Source organism: Mangifera indica, chromosome 2 (genome assembly GCF_011075055.1).
Source record: "Mangifera indica cultivar Alphonso chromosome 2, CATAS_Mindica_2.1, whole genome shotgun sequence".
Classification (NCBI taxonomy): Eukaryota; Viridiplantae; Streptophyta; class Magnoliopsida; order Sapindales; family Anacardiaceae; genus Mangifera; species Mangifera indica.
Genome location: NC_058138.1, coordinates 7,149,324 through 7,176,442, shown reverse-complemented (window position 1 = coordinate 7,176,442; position 27,119 = coordinate 7,149,324). Strand labels below are relative to the sequence as shown.

Sequence of the window (27,119 nt, the reverse complement as noted above, 5' to 3'; positions counted from 1 at the left end):
TTACCTTTTTTTAATTTTCAAATTTTGATTTTTTGCATAAGATTTTGGTTTTTATACGTGTCAATTGATCAGACTTTGTTTTTCTCAAGTTTGATTTTTGATTTCATATGAATCTATTTTGATCGATTTTCTCGTCTGGGAATTTTAATTTTCTTACAACCCATAGCTAGAAACAAATGTAAAGTTTTCATTTTGTAGTTTTGGTTTTTTATAACGTTGATTTTATGTTTTTTAAAAAATAATTTTGATTACTTGAGATCAAGCATGATTTTTTGTAGTTTTTTTTTTTTAATTATTGAGTCGTTGGGTTGATTTTATTCAACACAACCAGTTTTAAAACTAGTATGCAGTTTTAACTTTTAGGTTTGTTTTTTATTTTTTTTTAACCGGACCGATCGTATTGGTTGGATAGATAAAACCCGAGTAAACCTGAAATAGAATGATTAAACTTACAACTATTATATTAAGATACTTCAATTAACCTTTTACAAGTGTAACAGACACTTGAACTTAGATATTTATTTTGAAAGTTCTAATACTCTACTAATTTTTGCTAACGCTTGAGTCTAGAAATAAGGATTGTTATGCTGAAGAAAATGTATTACTGGAAAATTCTGTTTTGCTTGCTAATAAAGTAGATGTTGCTACTTTACATAGAAGTCTTGGTCATCCTTGCAGTAAAGCCCCTGGAGAAGACGCAAAACATTTTCTGTTTCATTATATGACTTGAATAAATTGCATGAATCTAGTGATTGTCAACTAGGCAAAAGTCATCAATTTCATTTTCCAGCCTGTAGTTCTAAAGCAAACAGTCCTTTAGAATTGATCCATAGTGACTTGTGGGGTCCGACAACAGTTCTAACAAAAGAAGGCTGCAAATTTTGTGTTCACTTTGTTGATGACTACTGTAGGTTTACATGGTTGTATCCTCTAAAATCTAAGTCAGAAACTAGGGCAGTGTTCATTCAATTCCTAAGCCAGTTGAAAGGTAATTTGAATAAAAACTAAAAAGTATTGCAAGCAGATTTTGGGGGGTGGGGGTTGGGGGGGAGGTGTGGTTGTGTTTGTTGCGGGTTGGTGTGAGTATAGAAACTTAACAGGATATCTAAAAGAAAATGGGATAATTTTTAAACACCCTTGTCCACATGCACACCAACAAAATGGACGAGCTAAACAAAAACATGGGCATGTTGTAGAAACAGGGGGTCTTACTCTCACAAGCAGGAATGCCTTTCACTGACTGGTTTTCAGCTTTTGAAACTGCTGTCTTTTTAATAAATAGACTGCCCTCTTCAGCTTTCGAGTTTTTAAACAAGGAATCAGAATATAAAGAACTCAAACCTTATGGATGTTCCTGTTTTCCTTTTATTAGACCTTATAATAGACATAAGTTTGCGTATCATTCAGAAAAATGAGCTTTCTTAGGTTATAGTCTAGAACACAAAGGATAAAAATGCATAAGTAAAACTGGAAAAGTTTATGTGTCTGCCAATTAGTGTTTGATGAAACTGAATATCCTTTTAAAGACAAAAACTGGGACTCAGAATTAGTCTTGAAAAATTCAGATTTTCAGAAGAAAGAACACAGTTTTCTTGACAGTTTTTTCATACCACCTGATTCAGAAACCTTCTGTATTATTCACAAAGATTCTACTCAAGATGATTCTAGTTATCCTGTTTCTGTTGCACCAAAACAGTCTACCAGTTCAACACCTATGCCTTATAATACACCAAAACCTTCCTTAGAAACAAAACCAGTTACATTCAACCTTCTAAGTGATAATAGGTCAGAATTTAGGACTTCCAAATCAGAAAAACAGCTCTCTGGTTCTGAATTCTATGCATTGCAAAAAGAAGGCTTGAATTCCTCGATACCTAAACATTCTTCCACATCAAACTTAAATTCTGAAACTGGCACACAATCTTCTTCACAAACAAACAAAATACCTGACCACTCTACCACATTAAATTCAAATTCCGAAACTGAAACACAGTCCTTTCCACAAACAAACGTTGAGCCATTACAAAATTTACCAGAATTACCACCCAACACATCTGACCTATTTCCCACTGTAACGCTTGAAGTAATGTTGCCTTGTTGTGTTCAGTCACATACAGAAAGAAATGTGCAGTCAGAGGATCAGTTCAAACCATTAAACACTTTTAGCCATCCTTTGAAAACAAGATCCAAAACAGGGCATTTGCCACCACCAAAAACCTTTGCCTCTATCACACAAACTTTCACTCATGAAGAGCCAAAAAGTGTGACTGAAGCCTTAGCTAGTCCATTATGGTATAAAGCCATGGTAGAGGAATACAATGCTTCGATTAAAAATGAAACTTGGGAGTTAGTTCCTTTGACCAAAAGAATGAATGTTGTTGGTCACAAGTGGGTATTCAAAACCAAATATAATTCTGATTGGACAGTTAACAGTTAACAAACTAAAGGCCAGGTTAGTGGCAAAAGGGTTGCAGCAGACCCCTGGAATTGACTTCCTAGAAACTTTTAATCTTGTTGTGAAAACTGCAACAATCATAATTATAATTTCTTTAGCTGTGACTTTTGACTGGAAAATACATCAGATTGATGTAAACAATGCTTTCTTGAATGGGGAGTTGTAAGAAGTAGTTTTTATGTCCCAGTCAAAGGGGTTTATAAATAATGAGAAGTGTAATTTTATGTGCAAACTCAAGAAGGCTCTTTTTGGGTTGAAGTAAACCCTGAGAGCTTGGTTTGAGAGGCTAAAAAGTCATTGAAAAAGACAGGATTTGAGAATTCTATATCAGATTCCAGCTTGTTCATTCTGAAAAGCCAAGAAAGGATAATCTACATTCTTGCATGTCTATGACATCTTGCTTACAGGCCCAAGGTATGAAGTTACACTGGAGCTGGTGAGTGATTTAAATTCAGGGTTTGCTCTTAAAAATCTTAGTGAGTTGAGTTATTTTTTGGGGTTTGAAGCTCATAGAAATGAAAGAGGCTTGTATTTAAATCAGGCTAAGTATGCATTAGATCTTTTAGCTAAGACAAAAATGCAAGATGCAAAGCCTTATTCTACGCCTATGGTTATTGAGATAAAATTACATGTAGGGGATAGTGAGTTGCTTGATAATCCTACAATGTATAGAAATACCATTGGTGCATTACCATGGAAGGCTCGGCTCAATAGCCTTGCACACTTATGGCATGCTCATGAATACAAAAAAAAAAAAAAAATCAATATCATTTTAACCAGTTATGGATTATGATCAAAACAAAGTCGTCTATGTTTTAAATTTATAAATGATTATTTTTTTAAAATTTATGTTCACTGAAAAAAGAAAGCATTATATTGAAGTGAATTGTTAAAAGATTTTTAATTTGGGTTCATTCCCAATTGCAAAAATCCTATACTAGACAAAAACATTTTAACATCTAATTTCATCCATTAAAATAAACTCATTTTTTCTGTTCTCTACACAATTCAAATCTACTTTATTTTTTTTTTTTGAAAAAATTCTTAGTTATATATTCAAAACATAGACAATATTGATTTTAAGTCGAAACAAGAGTACCAGTCTCTATATTGAGTTTGTACTCAATCTCATGATTTTCAAAACTCATTAGGTTTAAGATCGAATCCCTTATGTCTAGCCAAACTCAAACATATCCTAATTCAAGTTTAATAAGGTTTGAATCTATCTCTATTTATTGGATAATGAAAACTAAAAAAATTTCCTTTTATACATGTATTGTAAGGAGGGAGTAACATAAGGAGAATGATTGTCTTTTGTGAAACACCAATCATTTGTGGACATGGAAATCACAAGTCAGCCATTCAAAGTACATAACATGTTTAAAAAAATCAAAGTCTCTTCACCAAATTGAAATCAAAATTATAGGCACCTTGTACACGGGGCCAGACCCACCTTCACCAAGCTTATTATCATTAGAAAAATTCTGTGTGGCCTCTAGTATGATGCCTAATGAAAAATGGGAAAAGTCTTGAGATTCTTGTCTTTGTATTATATCATATAAATAATCACCTCTAATACTATCCTCTCCCAAGCGAAGTACTTGAACTCCGTGATTATTGGTTGATTTCTCCTCTACAAGACACTTAATTTTAAAAGAACCAGATCAAGTATCAAGGACTATCAATCCACTTTACAAAAATTTTTTAATATCTTGTGATATCTGACACTTTTATTATTATTATAGGCTACCGGCACTTTGGCGGCGTGTTTATAAAGATATCTATAGTAGAGATGGCAATTTGGGCCCGACTTTAGGGGCCCCGACCCTCCCCGACCCTAACGGGAAGAGGATTCTCCGATAAAAACGGGAAAAAGGGCGGGGATAGGGATGAAAAAAATCCCCGTAATCGGGGACGGGGCGGGGACGAGGATACATATGTCCCCGCCCCGCCCTGCCCCTCCCCTCCCCTTAAATCTAATATATTAATATAATAATTTATAAACTATTAAGTTCTAGAAATTTTTACATTATGATTTATTAAAACTATAACTTTAATTTTACTAATTTTTGAATTATCAATTATTAACTTTTACTAATTTCTAAACTATTAATCTAATATATTAAAAAAACCCCAAAATCTCATTATCATAAAATACAAATATACCAAATTAATTCTATTTTAACTTCAGTTAGTCAATCCACCAGGTTTTACACAAAAAAAAAAAAAACAAATTATAACTTGATAAAATCAATTAAAGTGAATGAAAAGTATTAAATTTAATGTTATTATAAAATTACCCTAAATCACATACATGAATAGCTACTAATGAAGAGATTGATTATTGCATATTGTTAGATTTTATGAAAACTTTTTATTTGAACTAAAATAACAATGAATATTTTGTAGCTCTTGTAGTAAGTGATATTTTTAGAGAATATAATTTATTTTATTTATTGAAATACATAAAAGAATTAAAATTTATATTTACGGGTATGGGGAGGGGATTTTTCCCCGCAGGGACGGGACGGGGATGGGGAGGGGATTTTTTCCCGCAGGGATGGGGTGGGGATGGGGAGGAGATTTTTCCCCGCGGGGACAGGGAGGGGATGGGGAGGGGATTTTCCTTCACGGGGAGAGGACGGGGCTGGGATGGGGATTGAAATCCCCTACGGGGACGGGGACGGGGATTGACATCCCCTCCCCACCCCTCCCCATTGCCATCCCTAATCTATAGATGTAATCGAGAAAGGGAAATTAATGGATAGGAACGGAGAGGGAAACTGAACAAAGAGAAGACAATGGGAGGGTTAGGGTAAAATCTAGCTCGAATTGTGGTATAAGTATTAGGTGCTACTAGACCTTGCATGCCCAAAATCTAGCTCACGGAGTAAGACTTTTTCTCACATTCTCAATCTAACAACTAACCCCATTTTGTGAAACAGCCTGTTAGTCTAGCACTATCACATTTAAATGAAGGCACATCATTGATCCCCCTAACACTATTTGTTTTTTTCCCACCACTAGGCCCCTTTCGTATTTAAATTAATTACGGTGATGAGTGGATAATAGGTCGTGAAAATGATGATTATAAGCCAGTAGCAAGTTAGCAACTATAGCGACGGCTCCCGGCTCCCCTGTTCGAATTTTATATAGCAGGGTGCCTACTTTCTTGCGGATTATGATTGAGGGTCAACGTTATCTTATTCTGTTTAAAATACAGATTCATGTTGCCTTCACCTTTATGCTGTAAGTTATTATTCTTATTTAATATTATTATTAAAAAAAATTAAACAAATTCTTATAAGGTATTAAATGCCCAAATAAGATATACAAATTTATTTATACAAATTGAAATAATAACATTTGATTGATTGATTTTAATGTGAAAAAAATAAACTATTATATTTTATTTGTACAGTTTGTTTGTGCACATAATTTATTTAATTCTTATTTAACATTAGAGCCAAGTTTGCATGTTTGGTGTTACCTCTTCTCTTTAGTTGTTTCAACACAATTTGAAACACATTTTTCCTCAATATTGTTGTGACCCTCCAAATTGATGGCAACATATTCATAACCACATATAAATTCACTTATATACTTTTTGTAATATCATGAGTTTCTATGAATCAACATCTACTATTATTCTTAGGATAAATAAAATGAAGAAAGTTAATCCTTTCTTAATGTAAAACTATAAATCAATTACCTTTATCTCTTTTGTGTCTTCTCCATAGATGTTAATTCTTAGAAAAACACCTACTATTGTTTTTCTTCCTTCCAAACAAAAATATTTTTATTTATAATTTAAATTTATTTAACCCATATCAAAATATCATGCACAGTGAAATTCCTAAAATCAGAATTAAAATGAAATTCTTAAATGTGAGACAGAATCTCTAAACTCTGATAACCATAAGCACCCATTGATTTTAAATAATCCTGAATGTTAAGTACTTTAAATTGCCTTGATGATTATGACTACAAGCTTGAGACACCTTGTGTAAAAGTCAAAATATATATGTATATTGACTATTTTCAATTATAAAATTAAAAAAAAGGTTTAAAGGAAAACTTTGTGAATTTTTATGTTTTAGTTATATATATAACTAGAAATTTATTTTCTCTTTCGATTAATTCTGTTGTCTTTCTGTAAATGTGTGAGCTCTAAATAAAAAAAGGCAAAATGGTATTTATTATCACTCAAGCAATTAGGTAAACTGTAGCGTTAACTTTGGATGGAATTGGAGGTGGAAATGGAGGTGGAGACAAAAGTGAAGGTGGAGGTGGAGACAGAAGTGGTGGTGGAGGTGGCGGTGGCACTGTTTCATCAAAGAACCGGGCCAGTTTGTAGCGGATAAAACAACTCGGAAATGTCACTCTTCCTCCTATAGATGGAAAAAACATCCTCAACATTGAAATAGCTTCCTCAAGACATGTACTGCAATCAAGTTTTGATAGGTCTGGCGTACACTGCACTAGACCATACAGCGTAAGAGAATCCAAATTAACTCTCTGGTTGCAAACATTTTAGAAGTGTTTACAGCCTCGGTCAGCAAACTACTGACTTTCTCACCAGATATGTCTGTACTGCCAGTAAAGTTATCGATTCTAGAAAAGAAGGACTGGTTTCAATAGTGGAAAAGGCACTCGTCATACCATATTATGCTTCGTTCTCCAATAGGACAATGGTCTGTTAAGTTTGTGGTTGCAACGTTAACACAGCGTATGAATTTTAAAAATTATTATTTATTTAGATTGATTCATTTTCAATTTGTATCTATTTTATCTGATTTATATCCAACCCAACCAACCCGTTTGAAAGAGCGTTCGATAAAACAACTCTAAATTCAGTTATTGACAAGAAATTATTTGTGAAAAAAACATTTTTTTATCTTTTTTTTTATAAGTTTTCTTGTCTTCATTAATTTTTTTCTAAGCTTCTTCTTCTTTTATTATTGACAGTAGTATATCCATTATTTATTTGAAGAGCCTTAGGAATCATAGTCTTAACCAATATAACAAGAACAAAAAATGTCAATTTATATATAATGTGTTCTTATATATTCAGTCATATAATAACATATCATTTAGACGTGTATTTATTTCTATATTTAAAAATATGTACACATAACATTATTCTTTCTAATACGTTCATTTTTCAACAAAATGATTAAACGTTATTCCATATTGTGACTAAAATAATCAAAGGAATAAGGCAGTAAAATAACAAAATTTACGTAACATACTTTTGTAGCTTTCAATAAATAAGGAAATTTACATAAATGCAGTTAACCATAGAACAATTGTCATCGAGGTGAAACACTTGAAAGGGTTACCTCGTTATTGGAGGAGGCAACTTTTCCATCTGATGAAGATTGAGCTAAATTGACAACTCTGCCAACAGAAAATGCAGGTTCAGTTGGTTTAGGAAGCACTATTGTATCACTTGCCAACATGACCACTAAAGATGACATGGTAGGCCTGTCTGCCGGATCTTCCTGAACGCACAACAATCCAACATGCATGTATTTCAATAATTCAGCTGGCACACATGAATGCACCAAAACGGGATCCATTAGCTCTAATGCACGTCCTTCGCACCATAACTTCCAAGCCTAAAATATCACATATTCATCTGGTAAACCATTAACAAAGATCATTGTATGTTCATTGTGAAGATTAAGGATTTGGACTTACATAATTAAGCAAGCTTTGGCCATGTTCTGAAAGATAGAATCCACTGTTCTTTTTCCCACTCAGAATCTCAAGCAAAAGAACTCCAAAACTGAAAACATCAGATTTAACTGAAAATAATCCTTCCATGGCATATTCTGGAGCCATGTATCCACTGTTACACATTGGAAAAACAACATAAGATTCAATCCAATGGAAAATGATTTCCTTGTATTCATGTTCTTATATGAGAAATCATGGTAGAAAGTAAGATAGGGAAGAATTGTAATGCACTTACTATGTGCCAACAACTCTCTTCGTGTTAGCTTCGTTTTGATTTCCACCAAATATTCTGGCCATTCCGAAGTCTGATATTCTAGGATTCATCTCATTATCCAATAAAACATTACTAGTTTTGAGATCGCGATGAATTACTTTGAGTCGAGAATCTTCATGCAAATACAAAAGACCTCGTGCAATGCCATTAATGATGCTTATACGTCTTTTCCAGTTTAGTTTTAAGCTCTTAGTTGAATCTGAACATAAAATAAATACAAGTTTCAAACATGGCTTTCCATTAATCAGTTACAACCAACATTAGCAAGTTAATTTAAACCTCTTCACTACTATTTGCATACTTAATGAAGTCATAATTAACTACTTTCACTTATGAAAATGGCCTATTAAGGGCTATAGTTTTGAAATTGAGCTTGCGAAGTAGGTGAGGGCATTTATGGATTATAAAAAAAATAAACAAATAAATTAAGTTTTAGAACAAACCAAAAAGGAGGAAGTCAAGGCTTTTGTTCGGCATGTATTCATAGATAAGCATTGACTCATTCCCCTCTAAGCAACATCCCAAGAGTCTCACAAGATTTTTGTGTTGTAATTTAGAAATTAAAGTAACTTCATTTTTTAACTCTTTTAGCCCTTGCCCAGAAGTTCTTGAAAGCCTCTTCACTGCAACTTCCTTACCATCCACTAATATTCCCTGAAATAATTAATAACTATGTTATAACAACTAAGAAAAAGTAAGAAATTTTATGTTACAATGAAAATGGATCCTTTAATATAAAATGGTTTTACACAATATAACATTTAGGGGTGGGTTGAGACCAGAAGGGGTATGCAAAGTTATTGGTCTTGAGCTCGAGCCAAGGAGACTCAACTTGTTAGGTTCATGAGCAACTAATGAACCTAGGAAAACAATTTCTTTTTAGCCAACCAAAACAACATTATACATGTTTTGAAATTCAAAATAATTATTTTTTTAAATTTATGTTCTTTAATAAAAGAAAACATTCAAGAGAAGTTGAATTGGTGTTGCAAATCAAAACAATCATTTATAAGTTCAAAACATATACAATATTATTTTGAAGTCAAAAGAACATTGAGTCTATAATACTGACCAGAGCTCTAGCATAAGCCCCCATCTCAAACAAGACTCTCTTATGCTAAGTTGAGCTCAAGCAAGCCCAAGACAGAGTTTGGCTTGCTTCAAGTACATTATATGTCTAAATAAATCAAAGCCTCTTAAACAAATAAAAATCAAATACACGTACCTTGTACACAGGGCCAAACCCACCTTCACCAAGCTTATTTTCATCAGAAAAATTTTGTGTGGCCTCTAGTATGATGCCTAATGGAAAATGGGGAAACTCTTGAGATTCATGTCCTTGTAATATATCATATGAATAATCACCTCCAATGCTGCCCTCTCCTAAGTGAAGTAGTTGAACTTCATGATCATTGGTTGATTTCTCCTCTACAAGGCACACTTAATTTTGCTAAATTAGATAAAATAGGGAAGACTAATCAATCCTCTTATTTTACCAAAATTTTTTAAGATCTTGTGACATTATTATTGTAGGCTAGATACTGGCACTTTGACAGCATGTTTACATAGATAGCCATAGATGTGGTTGAGAAAGAGAAATCAATGGATAAGAAAGGATAGGGAAACTAAATTGAGAAGACAAGGGGAGGGTTAGAGTGAAAAAAAATATAGAAATTTGCTTTGCAATCAAAATTTCTTCCTTTGAATAATCAAATCTTTAAATAAAAATTATGACGATAAGTGCTAGAATATTATGTTATATCATATTATTGTTTATGCCTTAGGGTCCAAGGCTAGTATTGATCAATATTAAAATCTTTGAAGACATTATCATTTTAACACCAAATGTAACAATCATGATGTGATTAATAATTTCAAAGTCTATAGTGATGATGAATAATGGGCAGTGTACAAATTAGTGAAGTAAAACCCACATTTGGCCTTCATATGGGACAACTAATGTGAGAGACATTACCTCATTGGTCCTAAGAACACATAAGATATTAAAGGATTCCTCTATCTATTAGCTTAAACTTTTAGCTCTAATAATACATTGTACATATGTGGTATCAGAGGGACAAGGTTTTGAATCACACCAAGAGTGGAGTGGGCAATATGCAAATTTACAAAGTAAGACTTACATGTGACTCTCACATAGGACAAGGAATGTAAGAAATGTGACCTAGTTGGTCTTTGAAATACATGAGGCATTAAGTGATTCCTCTAATTATCAGCTTAAGCATTTAGCTTTGAAGGTACCTTGTGCACATATAAACTCTTGGGTGAAGTTGCTACAATCATTTTCTGATACAACTATTTGGTGTTACTGGACCTCTCTCACCCAAAAACTAGTTCAAGGGGTGAGACTTTTCCTTACATTTACATACTAACACCTACCCCTTACCCAACAATTTATATATAACTAGATATTCAAAAGTTTAGGTTAGATTGGCGGTACATATAAAACTATTTGAACATTTAACTATATTTATCACCACTTATTGAGCTGCTTTTGTATATAAATTCACTGATTTTTTGTAATATCATCAGTAGAAACATCTACTATGTTTTTCTTTTTTCCCCTAGGTTAAATAAAATGAAGTTAATACTTCATTAATGTAAAGCCATAAATCAAGTACCTTTATCTCTTTTGTGTCTTCTCCACAGAAGGGAAGAGCCAAGTAGTAGTACTATAATCGCCGATCCTGTCGCGCCTACCGCAATCCATGTTTTTTTTCTTCCTTCCAAACAAAAATATTTTTATTTATAATTTAAATTTATTTAACCCATATCAAAGTATCATGCACAGTGAAATTCCTAAAATCCGAATGAAAATGAAATTCTTAAAATGTGAGACAGAATTTCTAAATTCTGATAACCACAACCACCCATTGATTTTAAATAATCCTGAACGTCAAGTACTTTAAATTGTCTTGATGATGATTATTACAAGCTTGAGACACCTTATGTATAAAAATTCACAAGGTTAAATAAAATATACGTATATTGACTATTTTTCAATGATAAAATAAAATAAAGATTTAAGGGAAAATTTGTGAATTTTTATGTTTTAGTTATATTATATGTACAATTAGAAATTTACTTTTTCTTTGGATTAATTCTGTCTTTTAACAGTAAATGTGTGAGCTCTAAGAAAAAAGGCAAAATGGTATTAATTATTACTTAAGTAATTCAGTAAACTGTATTCGAACGTTACCTTTGGAAGAAATTGGAGGTGGAGGTGGAGGTTGTGTTGGAGGCGGAGGTGGAGACAGAAGTGGTAGAGGTGCTGGTGGCTCTCCTTCATTATAGAACGAGTATAGTTCGTAGCGGACACTACAGCTTGGAAACAGCACTCTTGATCCTACTTGTGATGTTCTTAAATTTGCAAAAGCTGTTTCAAGGCAGCTATTGCAGGCAAATTTTGACAGATCCGGCGTGCACTGCACTAGACCATACAGTGTATGAAAATCATCCAAATTAACCTTTCTGGTTGCAAACATTTTAGAATTGTTTACAGCCTCAGCCTTAGCCTCCATCAACAACCTGACAAGTTTCTCACCAAACATACTGCCTGTAATATTTTGCGTATTATACAGTATAATACCGGGATCCAGGCTCATGATAGAAAAGAAAGACTGGTTTGAATAGCGGAAAAGGCACTCATCGTACCATATTATACTTTGTTCTCCAGAAGGACAAAGATCAGTAGTTAAGTTTTTGGTTGCGACATTAACACAGAATTGACAGATTTCCTTATTGACATCGCCGCGGCAAAGAAAGAGGGCATACAACTTGTCAGGGTCATTGCCTTTGGTAGCGTTGTAGAAACCGATGGAATATTTATCGTCGAGATAGGCCTGCCTGGCAAGATCAGCCAAGAAAAGTTCGAGGTTTGTTTGATAGGCGCTGCCGTTGTTGAAAGTGGTGTTCAGGCAGTCATGGTAAAGATATGTCGGAAGTGAATTAGCTTCTACTACGAAACTCAGCGAGCTTAGAAGAGAAAGAAATATAAGTATCATATTCATGGGAGAATTAATGAGTTTTTCATTCCAGGCCTTCCGCTGATCTCTAATATAAAATACCATAAGATAGTTCGGAGGGAGATTTTGGTAAGGGATATTTTCAACAGTAAATCGCCCAGTTCATAATTATTTAGAGCATTGCATAGATGGTCAGTCAATGTAGCAAAGTCCAGTCAAATTTGGTGTTCTTGCGTCTTGTGGAAAAAAAAAATCCCATCAATTCACCTAATTTGTGACAAACCAGATAAATTTCTGACGGCGTTGACTAAGTTATAACAATTGACATAGGGGTGGATCTGCCATCGGCGGCGTGGTTTTATCAAATTTGAAAGACGAAAGAGCGTAGAACTAAAAGAAAAGAGAGAAGGGGGATAAATTAAACGTTTTCAAGAAGGAGAGATGTTGAAGGAGACTCTGGAGAGGCATCCTTTCTTCTGCAATAATTAATGGCACATGCCAAAGAAATTGGAGTACTGTCACTCACCAACTTTATTTCTTTTATTTAATAATAAAAATAAAAACTTAATTAACTAAAAATTAATTATAAAGGGTTTATGTATCCGTAAGACCGGTGTGAGCTATAAAAATTATTATTTATATAGATCAATTCATTTTCATTTTATGTCCATTTTATTCGATTTATATCCAACCTGACCAGCCCACTTGAAATTTATTAGATAAACAACTCTAATAAATTCAATTATTGACAAGAAATTATTTGTGAAAAAACCATATTTTTATCTTTTTTTTTAATCAGTCATATAAATATTGTCTTTTTTAATTATTATTATTTTTTTCTAAGCTTCTTCTTCTTTTATTATTGACAGCAGTACATGCTTTATTTATGAGAAGAGCCTTTGGAATCATAATCTTAAACGATATAATGAGAACAAAAAATGCTCGGCCAAGGGATGAATAAAACAAGGGGCTGCCAACAATGCCCATTTATGAGAAATTTCATTGAAAATGAAAGCTCTATGGAATCTCAAGAGGTGGTCCAATGCCAGCCTCATGTATTCTTTTTATTTTGAAATCAAACGCTACATTTCTCATCCACGACAAAATTCAATGAAAATGAAATGATTAAATGTAATGTTGAACCATTCACTGGCAATTTTAAACCCCACTTTTGTACAATTTTACAAAAACAAAAGGGGAAACTACTGAAAGTACCCCAAATATATATATAATGACGGTAAGCCCACTTTTTTCCTCTTTACTTACCTAATCATCCTACCTAAAAACTTTTCTCTCAATTTCAACAATTTTGACTTTGATTCTTCGATTTTGTTCATTTGTTTAGTTATAATCATCTCAAAAATGGTTTCATAGATCAGTAACTGTATCATTTTCTTTTATTTTATGGGTTTGTTTTAGATTCTATTAGATACTATATTTTTCAGTTTGATAATCATGTTTTTTGGTTTGAAAATTGTTTTTATGTGAGGAGAAATACTTTTTATCGCAGAAAATGAAGAAGCTAGATTAAAATAATGTTTATGGTAGATTATTTGACTTATATGTTAATTGAAATGGGCAAAATCTGTAATTTTTGTTGTTTGTGCTAACAACGATATTGTAGTGGATTAGCATTGTGCTACGCTAAACTGGTAAGGTGAACACCTAAGAGAGCAAATAGATATTTGCCAGAAATAGCCTACCACTGTTTAAGGGTGTAAATGATAGGTTGGGTGTGCCTAGAGTGCCTTGACTTATTTGTTGATTATGCAATCATTATGCAATAAACATGGTAGAAACTTGTAGAGGCCATTTGATATTATAATTATAGGGGGTGAATTGCTATTTTATAATATTGGGTATTATTAGATATTTAACCATACATAGGGGCCGTGATATTTTACAATGGGGTTATTAATATTTGACAATATAAGGGGTACAAAGATATTTTACCATGTGGCATTATGATATTGAACTACATAGGGTAAATTGATAGTTTATCCTATAGGGGGTTTAAAGAATAATTGTCAAATTTTGAATGGCTTATAGTTGAAATACTATTAGTTATGAAATATAGAAAAACTTCAAAAAATCTGTAATGGATAAAAAGTATATGGGTAAATTAATATTTTACAATGTGGGGTTTCATTGAGATATTCCAAATTTTGTATTAAATTTTGACACTATACTCATAGATATGATAGCTAATAGAACTTTAGAATAGTTGTGATGGATATTTTCCATAAACCCCTAAAAGCATCGTCCAAAACCCCTTTAAAACCCCAAATCCTAAGACTATACAATCCTTAATAGTCAAAAACCAATAAATTTATTATTTTAGTCATCGAAACAACAAAATGATTTTTTTTTTATGATTATATTTGTACATTTTGTTAGAAAATTTTATAATAAATTTAGTTATGAATATTTTTCATTATAAGATTGATTGAAATGGTGAATTATATTTTAGTTCAATAAGAAGAGGAATGGATAAAGAGTGATAAAAATAAGGTCAAAGGACTTATTCCCCCCAAAGTTTAGTGTTTCCTCAAATTCTCACTCATTAACTTTAAAAATCTCAAACACCCATTAATCTGTTAATTTTTACAATTATCATTAGGGATAAAATTGTTATTTAACAAAAATAGTTAAAAATAAAATTTTATCCATTTACCCTTAGGTTTAAAAACTAACAATTTGCCCCCACCCCACCCAAGGTTTGAAAAATGAACAAATTTTCCCCTAGGGTTTCGAACTCCCCCTCTCCAACAAACATTGGTTTCCCAACCATCAACATTTTCTCTCTTGATATCTCTGTCGCATTCTTTAGGCAACATCACATTTTCTCATCGGATGAAGATCGTCTAACAAAGAGACTTTTCATCTCTATACCTTAGATGGGCATTAGAAGACATCAACAAAGGGTTTGTCCGCATCTTTTGACGTCGATCTAGGGTGGACAAAGGTGAATTGTCTTGGTCCGCCTACAGAGATGAAGACACACATCGACTTCTTCACTTCATCGGCTTCACGTAGTTCACCAATATTTCTTCATTGTTGCTAGCAGAGGGAGAAGAAGGGATGATGACAAACTTAATCGGAATCTAGTCACCAGAGAAGAAAGGACAAGATTGGAACCATAGGGAGAGATGTAACTTTTCAAAATTTAATTATGAAAAAAATTGTTAATTTTTTAAACCTAAAGAGGGAATGGGTAATGTTTTATTATTTTTAATATATTACTAAATAAATGATTATTTTATCTCTGGAACTTAACTGGTTCTGTTAATTTTAACTACTCATAGGTGGATATTTGAAACTTTTAAAGTTAATGGATAAAATTTGGGACAACACTAAACTTTGGGTGGGAATAAGACCTTTGGCCTAAAAATAAAACGAAATATATTGGAGATCATGAGAAAATGATTAAAATCTCAGGGAATACAAATACTTGAAGGATTAATCTAAATGTTGCACGAAAATCTTCATATCAATTGGAGGTTAAACAATATTCATTTAAACATGAAACCAATCAACATAAGAAATTATCGAGATCTTTAGTGTCTTAATAACCTTTCTAACCTCTTTAGAAAATATACTTTAGTTTTTATTAAAATTATCGGTAAGTTTATACATGTATCAACAGAAACCAATGCTCAACAGCCGCCATGATCATACATTGGAACACAATAAAACAACTCTAAATTCAACAATATATTAAGAAGAAATTATTTGTCAAAAATTTTATATATATAAAATCAATATAAATATGGTGTGCTTTTAAATGTTTACAGTAGTCCATGTTTTATTTACGTGAAGATCCTTAAGAATCATAATCTTAAACGATTTAATGAGAGCAAAATATGCTCGGCCAAGGGATGAAATGAAAACACATTTCATATCGTATATCAAAAATTTAATTTTTAGTATCATATATCATATTGTATTTAGATTATGTTTTTTTTAAATAAAATAAAAAAATTCAAATTATCATATTATCATCATAAAAAGTATCACAAACACCTCTTAAAAATTTAAATTTTTTATATGTATTCCTATCACATTAATATTTCTTTATAAAAATATATCAATTTATATTGGTAATATATATCATATTCTATAATACGTATTATATCATACGATATGTCTACTATATTATATTAATTTAATACATTTTAAAATATGTATCATTTTCACATATGTTACATCACATTGTATGATATGTATAACATATAAAAAAATATTCATAACTATTGTTAGTCATTTTGAAAACAACATAGAGGGGGGCTGCTAGCAATTCTTTGTTGGCCGATAATCCTAGCCAGAAGAGCTCATTGATGTGAAAATTCATTGAAAATGAAAGCACTATGAATTGTCTAGAGTTAGGCCACTGCCAGTCACGTCACTGACTTGACTATATCGGTTCACACTGTAAGTTTGTCTACACTGCCACTAAAGAACGGAAACAAATAATTTACTGTGTATATTGGTGTAGAAGTTTATGCCAAGGATAAACAAGAGAAGTGGATTGTACAATTGTTGTGATGTTGAATAAAATATAATTGATTGGTGGTGACAGGTGACTGGTGATGGGTATTGGGTAATGGGCGGTGTCCCTTCTCATGGAGATCAGAATACCCTTTTTTATTTATATCAAAAATTATCTTTTTTTAAATTTTATTGATAATTTATTATTTAATTTAACATATTAAAGTTTAGTGGTAAAAAAAAAAAATCATTGATATGAAGTTAGGATGGATATGAATTATGCTGAGTTTAAATATTTTTTAACTCGAATTTATTTGAGTTTGTCAAACTAATAATAAATATAATTTGAATGAAAAAGATTTATTTCAAATTCGGTTTAAATATAGTTTGAATTTATAATTCAAATCAACAACTTAGATATATCATTTAGATTCATAGTTAAAATTTTTAAATAATGCAAAATGATATTAATAAATAATTATAATTTGAATCGATTTATAAATCAAATTTAAACTGAATCGAATATTTTATTAATTGTTGAGTCAATTTAAATTAAATTCTCTTAAATTAGAGTTTGATTTAGTTTCAAAATGAATTAAATTTTTCAATTTAAATTTAAATTAAATAAATTTAAATATAATCTAATTAAATAAAATCAATTTTTGAATTTAAGTTAATTAGATTAGAATATAACACTATATGAAGCTATTAACAATTGAAAATGAATTGACTTTCCCTTCGCGCAATGGGGATTGGCTATTTTGTCCTCTTCAAATTTTATTTTGTTGAGAGAAGCTTAAGGGTAATATGGAGATTAAAATTAGTAGAGATGATTGGTTATCATTTAAAGAGGTAATAAAATTAAGGATTCTCTTTGATATTTAGAACATAAAATAATGACACGAAACAACCCTATCATTGAAAGATGTGGCACGTGACTCGTGAAAAACTTCATTTTAAGTAATTTATTTTTAAGGTAATTTTTTTTATTTTAATAATAAAATATTACTTAAATTAAATGTTTTCTTAAGGGTGTGCAAAATTTAATTCAAATTGTAAAATTAGATCAAATTATTAAAAAATTATAGTTTTAATAGGTTTGGTTTATAAAACAGTATGATTTGGTTTGATAAATTTTGAAAAAGTGGTTTACAATTTGGGTTGCGAGATGTGCTGCTCTCCACTGCTATCATAGATTTGATATTACCTACACTGGAATTTCAGCCCACGGAGTTGGAGGTGAAAACAGAAGGTTTGGTTATCAACAGACAAATTCCTCTCCTAAAAACAGAAGGTTTGCTTATCAACAGAAAAGTTCCTCTCCTGAAATAGACCATAATGAACCTGCTGAGGCATTTCTCGCTACACAAAAATCTTCTGCCAATAAACACTCTACTCAAACCTTAAACACCCACCACCCAAACAAAGAAATAAACACCCCAATTCCTCAACAAAATAGAGCATATATAGCCAACCCTTCACCAGTCAACAATCCAAATTGGTATATGGATTCAGGAGCTAATGACCATGTAACCTCTGACTTGCAGCAGCTGTCTGTACAAACGAATATACAGGGAAACAAAAGCTGCAAGTTGGAAGTGGGGAATGCTTGCCTATCTCACATACAGGTAGTTCATCAATTCCTTCTTCTTTAACCAGTAGATGTTTACAGTTGAAAAAATGTTCAGTGAGCGCCCAAAAGAACCAAAAGAACTTGCTTAGCATATCAAAGTTCACACAAGACAATAATGTTATTGTTGAATTTTCTGCTGATTGTTGTCTTGTTAAGGATAAGGAGTCAGGAGCTGTTCTTCTGCATGGAGTCCTTAAAGATGGTCTATATCAGTTACACTCCATTGCTCCTTGTTCTTTTTCATACCTTACCGAAAATAAAGAGCTTACCTTTGCTGATTCTGCTGATGGTGAATTTTGCAAGATTTCTTCCAAGTGTACTGCTTCACAATCTGTACTGTCCAGCAACAAAATAAAAAATGTTGTAAACTGCACTGTTATGACTAATAGTGAGTCTAGAAATAAGGATTGTTATGTTGAAGAAAATATATTACTGGAAAATTCTGTTTTGCTTGCTAATAGAGTAGATGTTGCTACTTTACATAGAAGTCTTGGTCATCCTTGCAATAAAGTTCCTGGAGAAGTTACAAAGCAATTTTCTGTTTCATTAAATGACTTGAATAAATTGCATGAATGTAGTGCTTGCCAACTAGGCAAAAGTCATCAATTTCATTTTCCAGCCTCTAGTTCTAAAGCAAAAAGTCCTTAAGAATTGATCCAGAGTGACTTGTGGGATCCAACACCAGTTCTAACAAAAGAAGGCTACAGATTTTACGTTCACTTTCTTGATGACTATTGTAGGTTTACATGGTTGTATCCTCTAAAATCTAAGTCAGAAACTAGGGCAGTGTTCATTCAATTCCATAAGCCAGTTGAAAGGCAATTTGAATGAAAACTCAAAAGTATTGCAAGCAGATTTCCCGGGCGGGGGGTGGGGTGGGGTGGGGGGGTGTATGGTGGTGTGGGGGTGTGTGGTGGTATGGGGAGTGTGGTGGTGGTGAGGTGGGTCAGAATTCTGAATGAAAACCAGTTACATCCAACCTTCCAAGTGATAATAGGTCAGAATTTAGGACTTCCAAATCAGAAAAATAGCTCTCTGGTTCTGAATTCTATACATTGCAACGAGAAGGCTTGAATTCCTCAATGCCTAAACATTCTTCCACATTAAACATAAATTCTGAAAATGTCACACAATCTTCTTCACAAACAAACAAAATACCTGACCACTCTACCACATTAAACTCAAATTCTGAAACTGAAACACAGTCCGTTCCACAAACGAACATTGAGCCATTACAAAATTTACCCGAATTGCCACCTAGCACATCTGACCTGTTTCCCTCTGTAAAGCTTGAAGTAATGTTACCTTGTTGTGTTCAGTCTCATACAGAAAGAAACGTGCAGTCAGAGGATCAGTTCAAACCATTAAACACTTTTAGCCATCCTATGAAAACAAGATCCAAAACAGGGCATTTGCCACCACCAAAAACCTTTGCCTGTATCACACAAACTTTCACTCATGAAGAACCAAAAAGTGTGACCGATGCCTTAGCTAGTCCATTATGGTATAAAGCCATGGTAGAGGAATACATTGCTTCAATTAAGAATGAACTTGGGAGTTAGTTCCTTTGACCAAAGAAATGAATGTTGTTGGTCACAAGAGGGTATTCAAAACTAAATATACTTCTGATTGGACAGTTAACAAACTAAAGGCCAGATTTGTGGCAAAAGGGTTTCAACAAAACCCTGTGATTGATTTCCTGGAAACTTTTAGTCCTGTTGTACCTGCAACAATCAAAATTATAATTTCTCTAGCAATGGGGAGTTGCAAGGAGTAGTTTTTATGTCCTAATCAGAGGGGTTCATAAATAATGAGAAGTGTAATTTTGTGTGCAAACTCAAAAAGGCTCTTTATGAGTTGATGCAAGCCCCAAGAGCTTAGTTTGAGAGGCTTAAAAAGTCATTGATAAAGAGAGGATTTGAGGAATCTATATCAGATTCCAGCTTGTTCATTCTGAAAAATAAAGAAAAGATGATCTGCATTCTTATATATGTAGATAACATCTTGCTTACAGGCCCAAGGTTTGAAGTTATACAGGAGCTGGTGAGTGATCTGAATTCAAAGTTTGATCTTAAAAATTTCTGTGAGTTGAGATCTTTTTTGGGGTTTGAAGCTCATAGAAATGAAATAGGCTTGTACTTAAATCAGGCTTAAGTATGTGACAATCAAAGTGCAGGGTCCTTGGCCTGCAATCCTGTTTTTCACAGTAGAAAAAAGCATGTGGAGGTTGATGTGCATTATATTAGGGAGCTAATTGCTAAGGATCTACTGGCTGTCAACCATGTGCCAACTGTACATCAGAATGCAGATATCTTAATGAAGCCATTACCTGCCGTCAAATTCAAATACTTAAGGGACAAGCTTAAGGTGATAGAATGGTGTGAAACTGATAAGAGTTCTGTAGTCTCATCTGCGTAATTCTTGAAAGGAATACTGTGGTAGTTGTGCTTGATGAAAGAGCTTTCTCAAGGAGAATTGTTTAGACTGTGCTTCAGGGAGCTTTTTATTTTTTTTAATCACTGTTAATAATCTTTCTTTACCAGTGTCTTGTTGCTGCGGAGGAAAAAAAAGTTGTATATTGCTCATGCTTATACATTCTTCTCTAACGAGGATGCTTACACATTCTGTTTGAGGGAGGATGTGAAGAATGTGGGGTTGTTTTTAAAGTTTAACAGAATTTTGTAGATAAAGTTGGCGTAGAGGATAACGTAAAACGGCGTGTTTTTGAAATCCTTCCAAAATACATCCGTTTTGCTTCATCAAAATATCGAGAGGTTATTCGGAAATTAGTCTAGCATTTTTTTTTTTTTCTGTATCATTCCCGGGCTTATTTCAGTTTCTTAAGAGTTTCTAATAAATCCATTTTCAACAAATTGATTAAATAACTGTTATTCCAAGCCGTGACTAAAATAAATACAGGAGTAAGGTGGTAAGTTGCCAAAATTTCCATGACATACTTCTGTAGCTTTCAATAAATGAGGAAATTTACATAAATGCAATTATCCATAGAACAATTGTCATCGAGGTGAAACACTTGAAAGGGTTACCTCATTCTTGGTGGAGAAAATTTTAGTATCAGATGAAGAATGAGTTAAATTCACAACTCTTCCAACAAAAAATGCAGGTTCAGTTGGCTTAGGAAGAATTATGGTATTACTTGCCAACATGACCACTAAAGATGACATGGTAGGTCTGTCAGCTGGATCTTTTTGAACGCACAACAATCCAACATGCATATATTTCAATAATTCACCTGGAACACATGATTGCTCCAAAACGGGATCCATTAGCTCTAATGCACGTCCTTCGCACCATAGCTTCCAAGCCTAAAAAATCATATATTCTTGTTTTAAACCATTAACTAAGATCATTGTACATTCAACGTAAAGATTAAAAATTGGGACTTACATAATTAAGCAAGCTTTGGCCATGTTTTGAAAGATAGAATCCGCTATTCCTTTTTCCACTCAAAATCTCAAGTAGAAGAACTCCAAAACTGAAAACATTAGATTTGACAGAAAATAATCCTTCCATAGCATACTCAAGAGCCAAATATCCACTGTTAGACATTGGAAAAACAAAATAAGATTCAATCCAATGGAAAAAGATCTATTTGTATTCATATTCTTATTTGAGAAATCATGGTAGAAAGTACGATAGGAAAGAATTGTAATGCACTTACTATGTGCCAACAACTCTCTTGGTGTTAGCTTCATTTTGATTTCCACCAAATATTCTGGCCATTCCAAAGTTTGATATTCTAGGATTCATTTCATTATCTAATAAAACATTACTTGTTTTGAGATCCCGATGAATTACTTTGAGTCGAGAATCCTCATGCAAATACAATAGACCTCGTGCATTGCCATTAATAATGTTTATACGTCTTTTCCAATCTAGTTCTAAGCTCCTAGTTGAATTTGAACATAAAATAAATACAAGTTTAAACCCATTTCACTGGCACATGTTTGCATGCTTAACAAAGTCATATTTGATCACTTTCCACTAATGGAAGGGCTTGTTAAAGAAAATTGTAAAGTAAATGAAATTTTCAACTTGTATTTCCAATTGAAAGAGTACAATATTTATACAATATATAAATCAATAAAAACAGAAAAAATATTATTTCCTAATTATCACCTTCCTAAATAATGAGATGTCCTAAAATAAAATATTTACCTAATTATTGGTTACCAAATAGTGAGATATCCTGAAATAAAATATTTATATCTAAAAATTAAAATATTTACATTCAAAAAAATAGCTGAAATAGATTGTGGATAGTTGGAGAACTTTTTATTATGCACTTTCCTTATTACTTGTTGGGGGCTATAGTTTGGAAATTGAGCTTGCAAAGTAAGTGAGGGTATTTATGGATTATCAGAAAAATAAATAAATAATGAAGTTTTAGAACAAACCAAAGAGGAGGAAGTCAAGGCTTTTGTTAGACATATACTCATAGATGAGCATCGACTCATTCCCCTCTAAGCAACATCCCAAAAGTCTTACAAGATTTTTGTGTTGTAATTTGGAAATTAAAGTTACTTCGTTTTTTAACTCTTTTAGCCCTTGCCCAGAAGTTCTTGAGAGCCTCTTCACAGCGACTTCCTTCCCATCCACTAATATTCCCTGAAGTAATTAGCAACTTTGTTATAATGACTATGAAAAGTATAAAATTGGTTGCTACGATGAAAATTGATCCTTAAATATAAAACTGATTTCCAAAAAGTGGATTTGAGCTTAGTAGGCAATTTCAGCTCAACTTGTTGAGCTTGAAACGAACGATCATTGTTCGAGCTTACCTATGGGTATACAAAGCTATCAAGCTCCAACCATGGAAGGCTTGGCTCAATAGCCTTGCATACCTATGGCACGCTCACGAAAGCAAAAAAAAAAAAAATAAATAAATAATGTAATTTTAACCAATTATGGATTATGACCAAAATGAAGTCATCTATGTTTTAAATTTATAAATAATTATTTTTAAAAATTTATGTTCACTAAAAAAAGAAAACATTATATTGTGAACACCAATCATTTGTGGATATGGAGATCACAAGTCAGCCATTCAAAGTACATAACATGTTTAAAAAATATCAAAGTCTATTCACCAAATTGAAATCAAAATTATACGCACCTTGTACACAGGGCCAAACCCACCTTCACCAAGCTTATTATCATTAGAAAAATTCTGTGTGGCCTCTAGTATGATGCCTAATGGAAAATGAGGGAAGTCTTGAGATTCCTGTCCTTGTATTATATCATATGAATAATCACCTCCAACACTGTCCTCTTTCAAGCAAAGTACTTGAACTTCATGATCATTGGTTGATTTCTCTTCTACAAGGTACACTTAATTTTAAAAAACTATATAAAATATCAAGGATTATCAATCCACTTATTTTGCCAAAAATTTTCAAAATCTTGTGATATGTCACACTTTATTATTATTGTAGGCTACTGGCACTTTGGCAGTGTGTTTACAGAGATAGTTATAGATGTAATCAAGAAAGGGAAATTAATAGATAGCAACGGAGAGGGAAACTGAACAAAGAGAGAGGGGGGGGGGGGGGGGGGGGGGGGTGGCTATTATTCTTATTTAATATTATTATTTAAACAAATTCTTATGAGATATTAAATGTCCAAATAAGATATACAAACTTATTTATACAAATTAATATAATAATATTTAAATGAATGATTTTAAAATGAAGAAAAAATAAACTATTACATTAGTCAGTTACAAATTATTACTTAATTTATATAATTTGTTAGTACACATAATTTATTCAATTCTTATTTAATATTATAGGCAGGTTTGGTGTTACCTCTTTTCTTTAGTAGTTTCAAGGCAATTGATTAACCAACACAATTTGATACATATTTTCCTCAATATTGTTGTGACCCTCCAAACTGATGGCATCATATATGTTGACAAACTGATGTGGAGAATGAAGAAACTTAATCTTCTCTTAATGCAAAGTTATAAATAAATTACCTTTATCTCTTTTGTGTCTTCTCCACAGAAGGGAAGAGCCAAGCAGTAGTACTATAATTGCCGATCCTGTCGCGCCTATTGCAATCCACATTGTTTTTCTTCCTTCCAAACAAAAATATTTTTATTTATAATTTAAATTTATTTAACCCATATCAAAATATCGTGCACAGTGAAATTCCTAGAATCACAATGAAAATGAAATTCTTAAAATGTGAGACAGAATTTCTAAATTCTGATAACCATAACCACCCATTGATTTTAAATAATCCTGAACGTTAAGTACTTTAAATTGTCTTGATGATGATTATTACAAGCTTGAGACACTTCATGACATGTATAAAAATTCACAAGGTTAAATAAAATATACGTATATTGACTATTTTTCAATTATAAAATAAAATAAAGATTGAAGGGAAAACTTTGTGAATTTTTATGTTTTAGTTATATTACATATACAATTAGAAATTTACCTTTTCTTTGGATTAATTCTGTCTTTTTACCGTAAGTGTGTGAACTCTAAGAAAAAAGGCAAAATGGTATTAATTATTACTTAAGTAATTCAGTAAACTGTATTCGAACGTTACCTTTGGAAGGAATTGGAGGTGGAGGAGGAGGTTGTGTTGGAGGCGGAGATGGAGACAGAAGTGGTGGAGGTGCTGGTGGCTCTCTTTCATTATAGAATGGGTATAATTCGTAGCGGACACTACAACTTGGAAACAGCACTCTTGATCCTACCTGTGATGTTCTTAAATTTGCAAAAGCTGCTTCAAGGCAGCTATTGCAAGCAAATTTTGACAGGTCCGGCGTGCACTGCACTAGACCATACAGTGTACGAAAAGAATCCAAATTAACCTTTCTGGTTGCAAACATTTTAGAAGTGTTTACAGCCTCAGCCGTAGCCTCGGTCAACAAACTACTAACTTTCTCACCAAATATGTCTGTACTGCCAGTAAAGTTGTTGGTTGAATACATCCAAAAAGAGGGACTTCGGCTTATGATAGAAAAGAAGGACTGGTTTGAATAGCGGAAAAGGCACTCGTCATACCATATTATGCTTTGTTCTCCAATAGGACAAAGTGTTGTTAAGTTTGTGGTTGCAACATTAACACAGCTTTGACAGGTGTCCGCATTGACATCGCCGCGGCAAAGAAAGAGGGCATACAACTTGTCAGGGTCATTGCCTGCGGTAGCGTTGTAGAAACCAACGGAATATTTATCGTTGAGATAAGCCTGCCTGGGAAGATCAGCCAAGAGAAGATTGAGATTTGTTTGATAGGCGCTGTCTTTGTTGGAAGTGGTGTTCGGGCATACATGGTAAAGATATGTCGGAACTGGAATAGCTTCTACTACGAAAGTGAGAAAGCTTAGAAGAGAAAGAAGTATAAGTATCATATTCATGAGAGGATTAATGAGTTCCGGAGAGATTTTGGTAAGAGATATTGGAACATTGCATAGATGGTTAGTCAATGCAGCAAAGTCCAGTCAAAACAGGCAAAAAAATATCTGATCAATTCAACGAATTTGTGACAATATAAATTTCTGACAGCGTTGACTAAGTTATAACAATTGACATAGGGGTGGATCTGTGGTCGGTAGCGTGCTTTTATCAAATTTGAAAGACAAAAGAGTGTAGAACTGAAAGAAAAGGAGAGAGAGAGAGAAGGGGGATAAATCAAACGTTTTCGAGAAGGAGAGATGTTGAAGAGAAGATAAGATGAACTCTGGAGAGGCAAATTTTATCGATGTGATCGGGAATTTCACGAAAAGAAGTAAAAGCAGTCGCTTGTTGTCGATCTTTTGCAGGGTTCAATTTTGGCATTTGACTTTGAAAAATTCGAAAACTGGAGACGAGTGTTTATCTGCAATAATTAATGCCACTCACTGACTATATTCAATGAGAAAATTCATTGAAAATGAAAGGTCCATGAATTCCCAATGCCGGCCTCATGTATTCGTTTTTATTTTGAAAGTAAACGCTACAACTCATCCATGAGAAAATTCAATGACTAAATGTAATTTTGAACCTTTCATTGGCAATTTTAACCCCCACTTTTGTACAATTTTAGCAAAACAAAAAAAAAAAAAGGCAAACCACTGAAAATACCCCAAATATATATATAATGACAGTAGGCCCACTTTTTTCCCTTTTACTGACCTACTTATCCTACGTTAAAAAAATTTCTCTTGATTTCAACAATTTTGACTCTGATTCTTCGATTTTCTTCAGTTGTTTAGTTGTAATCATCTCTAAAATGGTCTCACAGATTAGTTACCGTATCGTTTTCTTTTATTTTATGGGATTGTTTCAGATTCTCTTAGATATTGCATTTTTCGGCTTCATAATCCATTTTTTGGTTTGAAATTGTTCTTCTTTGAGGAGAAATACTTTTTATGGCAGAAAATGAAGAAGCTGGAGTTCTTCGTCGGCTTAGGCTTTGATTTTTTTTTGTTGAATAAATTATTGTTTTTTAATTAGAAATAGTTAATACGTGCTAAAATAATGTTTTTGATAGATTATTGGAGTGACATGTTAATTGAAATGGGCA

General features: G+C 32.7%; 2 protein-coding genes across 5 annotated transcripts; both read right to left on the bottom strand.

The window, feature by feature from the left end:
• Positions 1-7,597: 7,597 nt before the first annotated feature.
• Positions 7,598-26,054, bottom strand: LOC123209197 (cysteine-rich receptor-like protein kinase 10). Of its 4 annotated transcripts, none has more exons than XM_044627056.1 (7): positions 25,158-26,054; positions 24,574-24,675; positions 9,697-9,899; positions 8,915-9,125; positions 8,433-8,670; positions 8,159-8,309; positions 7,598-8,076 (listed from the first exon to the last, which is right to left on the bottom strand). In XM_044627056.1, exons 1-7 carry the CDS (start codon positions 25,969-25,971, stop codon positions 7,768-7,770), a joined length of 2,028 nt encoding a protein of 675 aa, XP_044482991.1. In that variant the 5' UTR covers positions 25,972-26,054; the 3' UTR covers positions 7,598-7,767. The 4 variants fall into 4 exon arrangements, with proteins under 4 accessions (XP_044482991.1, XP_044482989.1, XP_044482990.1 ...); XM_044627054.1 differs by lacking the exons at positions 24,574-24,675; positions 25,158-26,054 and adding exons at positions 11,111-11,212; positions 11,689-12,934 and having other exon boundaries at positions 9,697-9,911; XM_044627055.1 differs by lacking the exons at positions 24,574-24,675; positions 25,158-26,054 and adding exons at positions 11,111-11,212; positions 11,689-12,933.
• On the bottom strand, positions 21,490-22,757 carry LOC123209202 (cysteine-rich receptor-like protein kinase 10). The gene is made up of 2 exons (XM_044627064.1): positions 21,984-22,757; positions 21,490-21,901 (listed from the first exon to the last, which is right to left on the bottom strand). Exons 1-2 carry the CDS (start codon positions 22,143-22,145, stop codon positions 21,593-21,595), a joined length of 471 nt encoding a protein of 156 aa, XP_044482999.1. The 5' UTR covers positions 22,146-22,757; the 3' UTR covers positions 21,490-21,592.
• Positions 26,055-27,119: the final 1,065 nt, after the last annotated feature.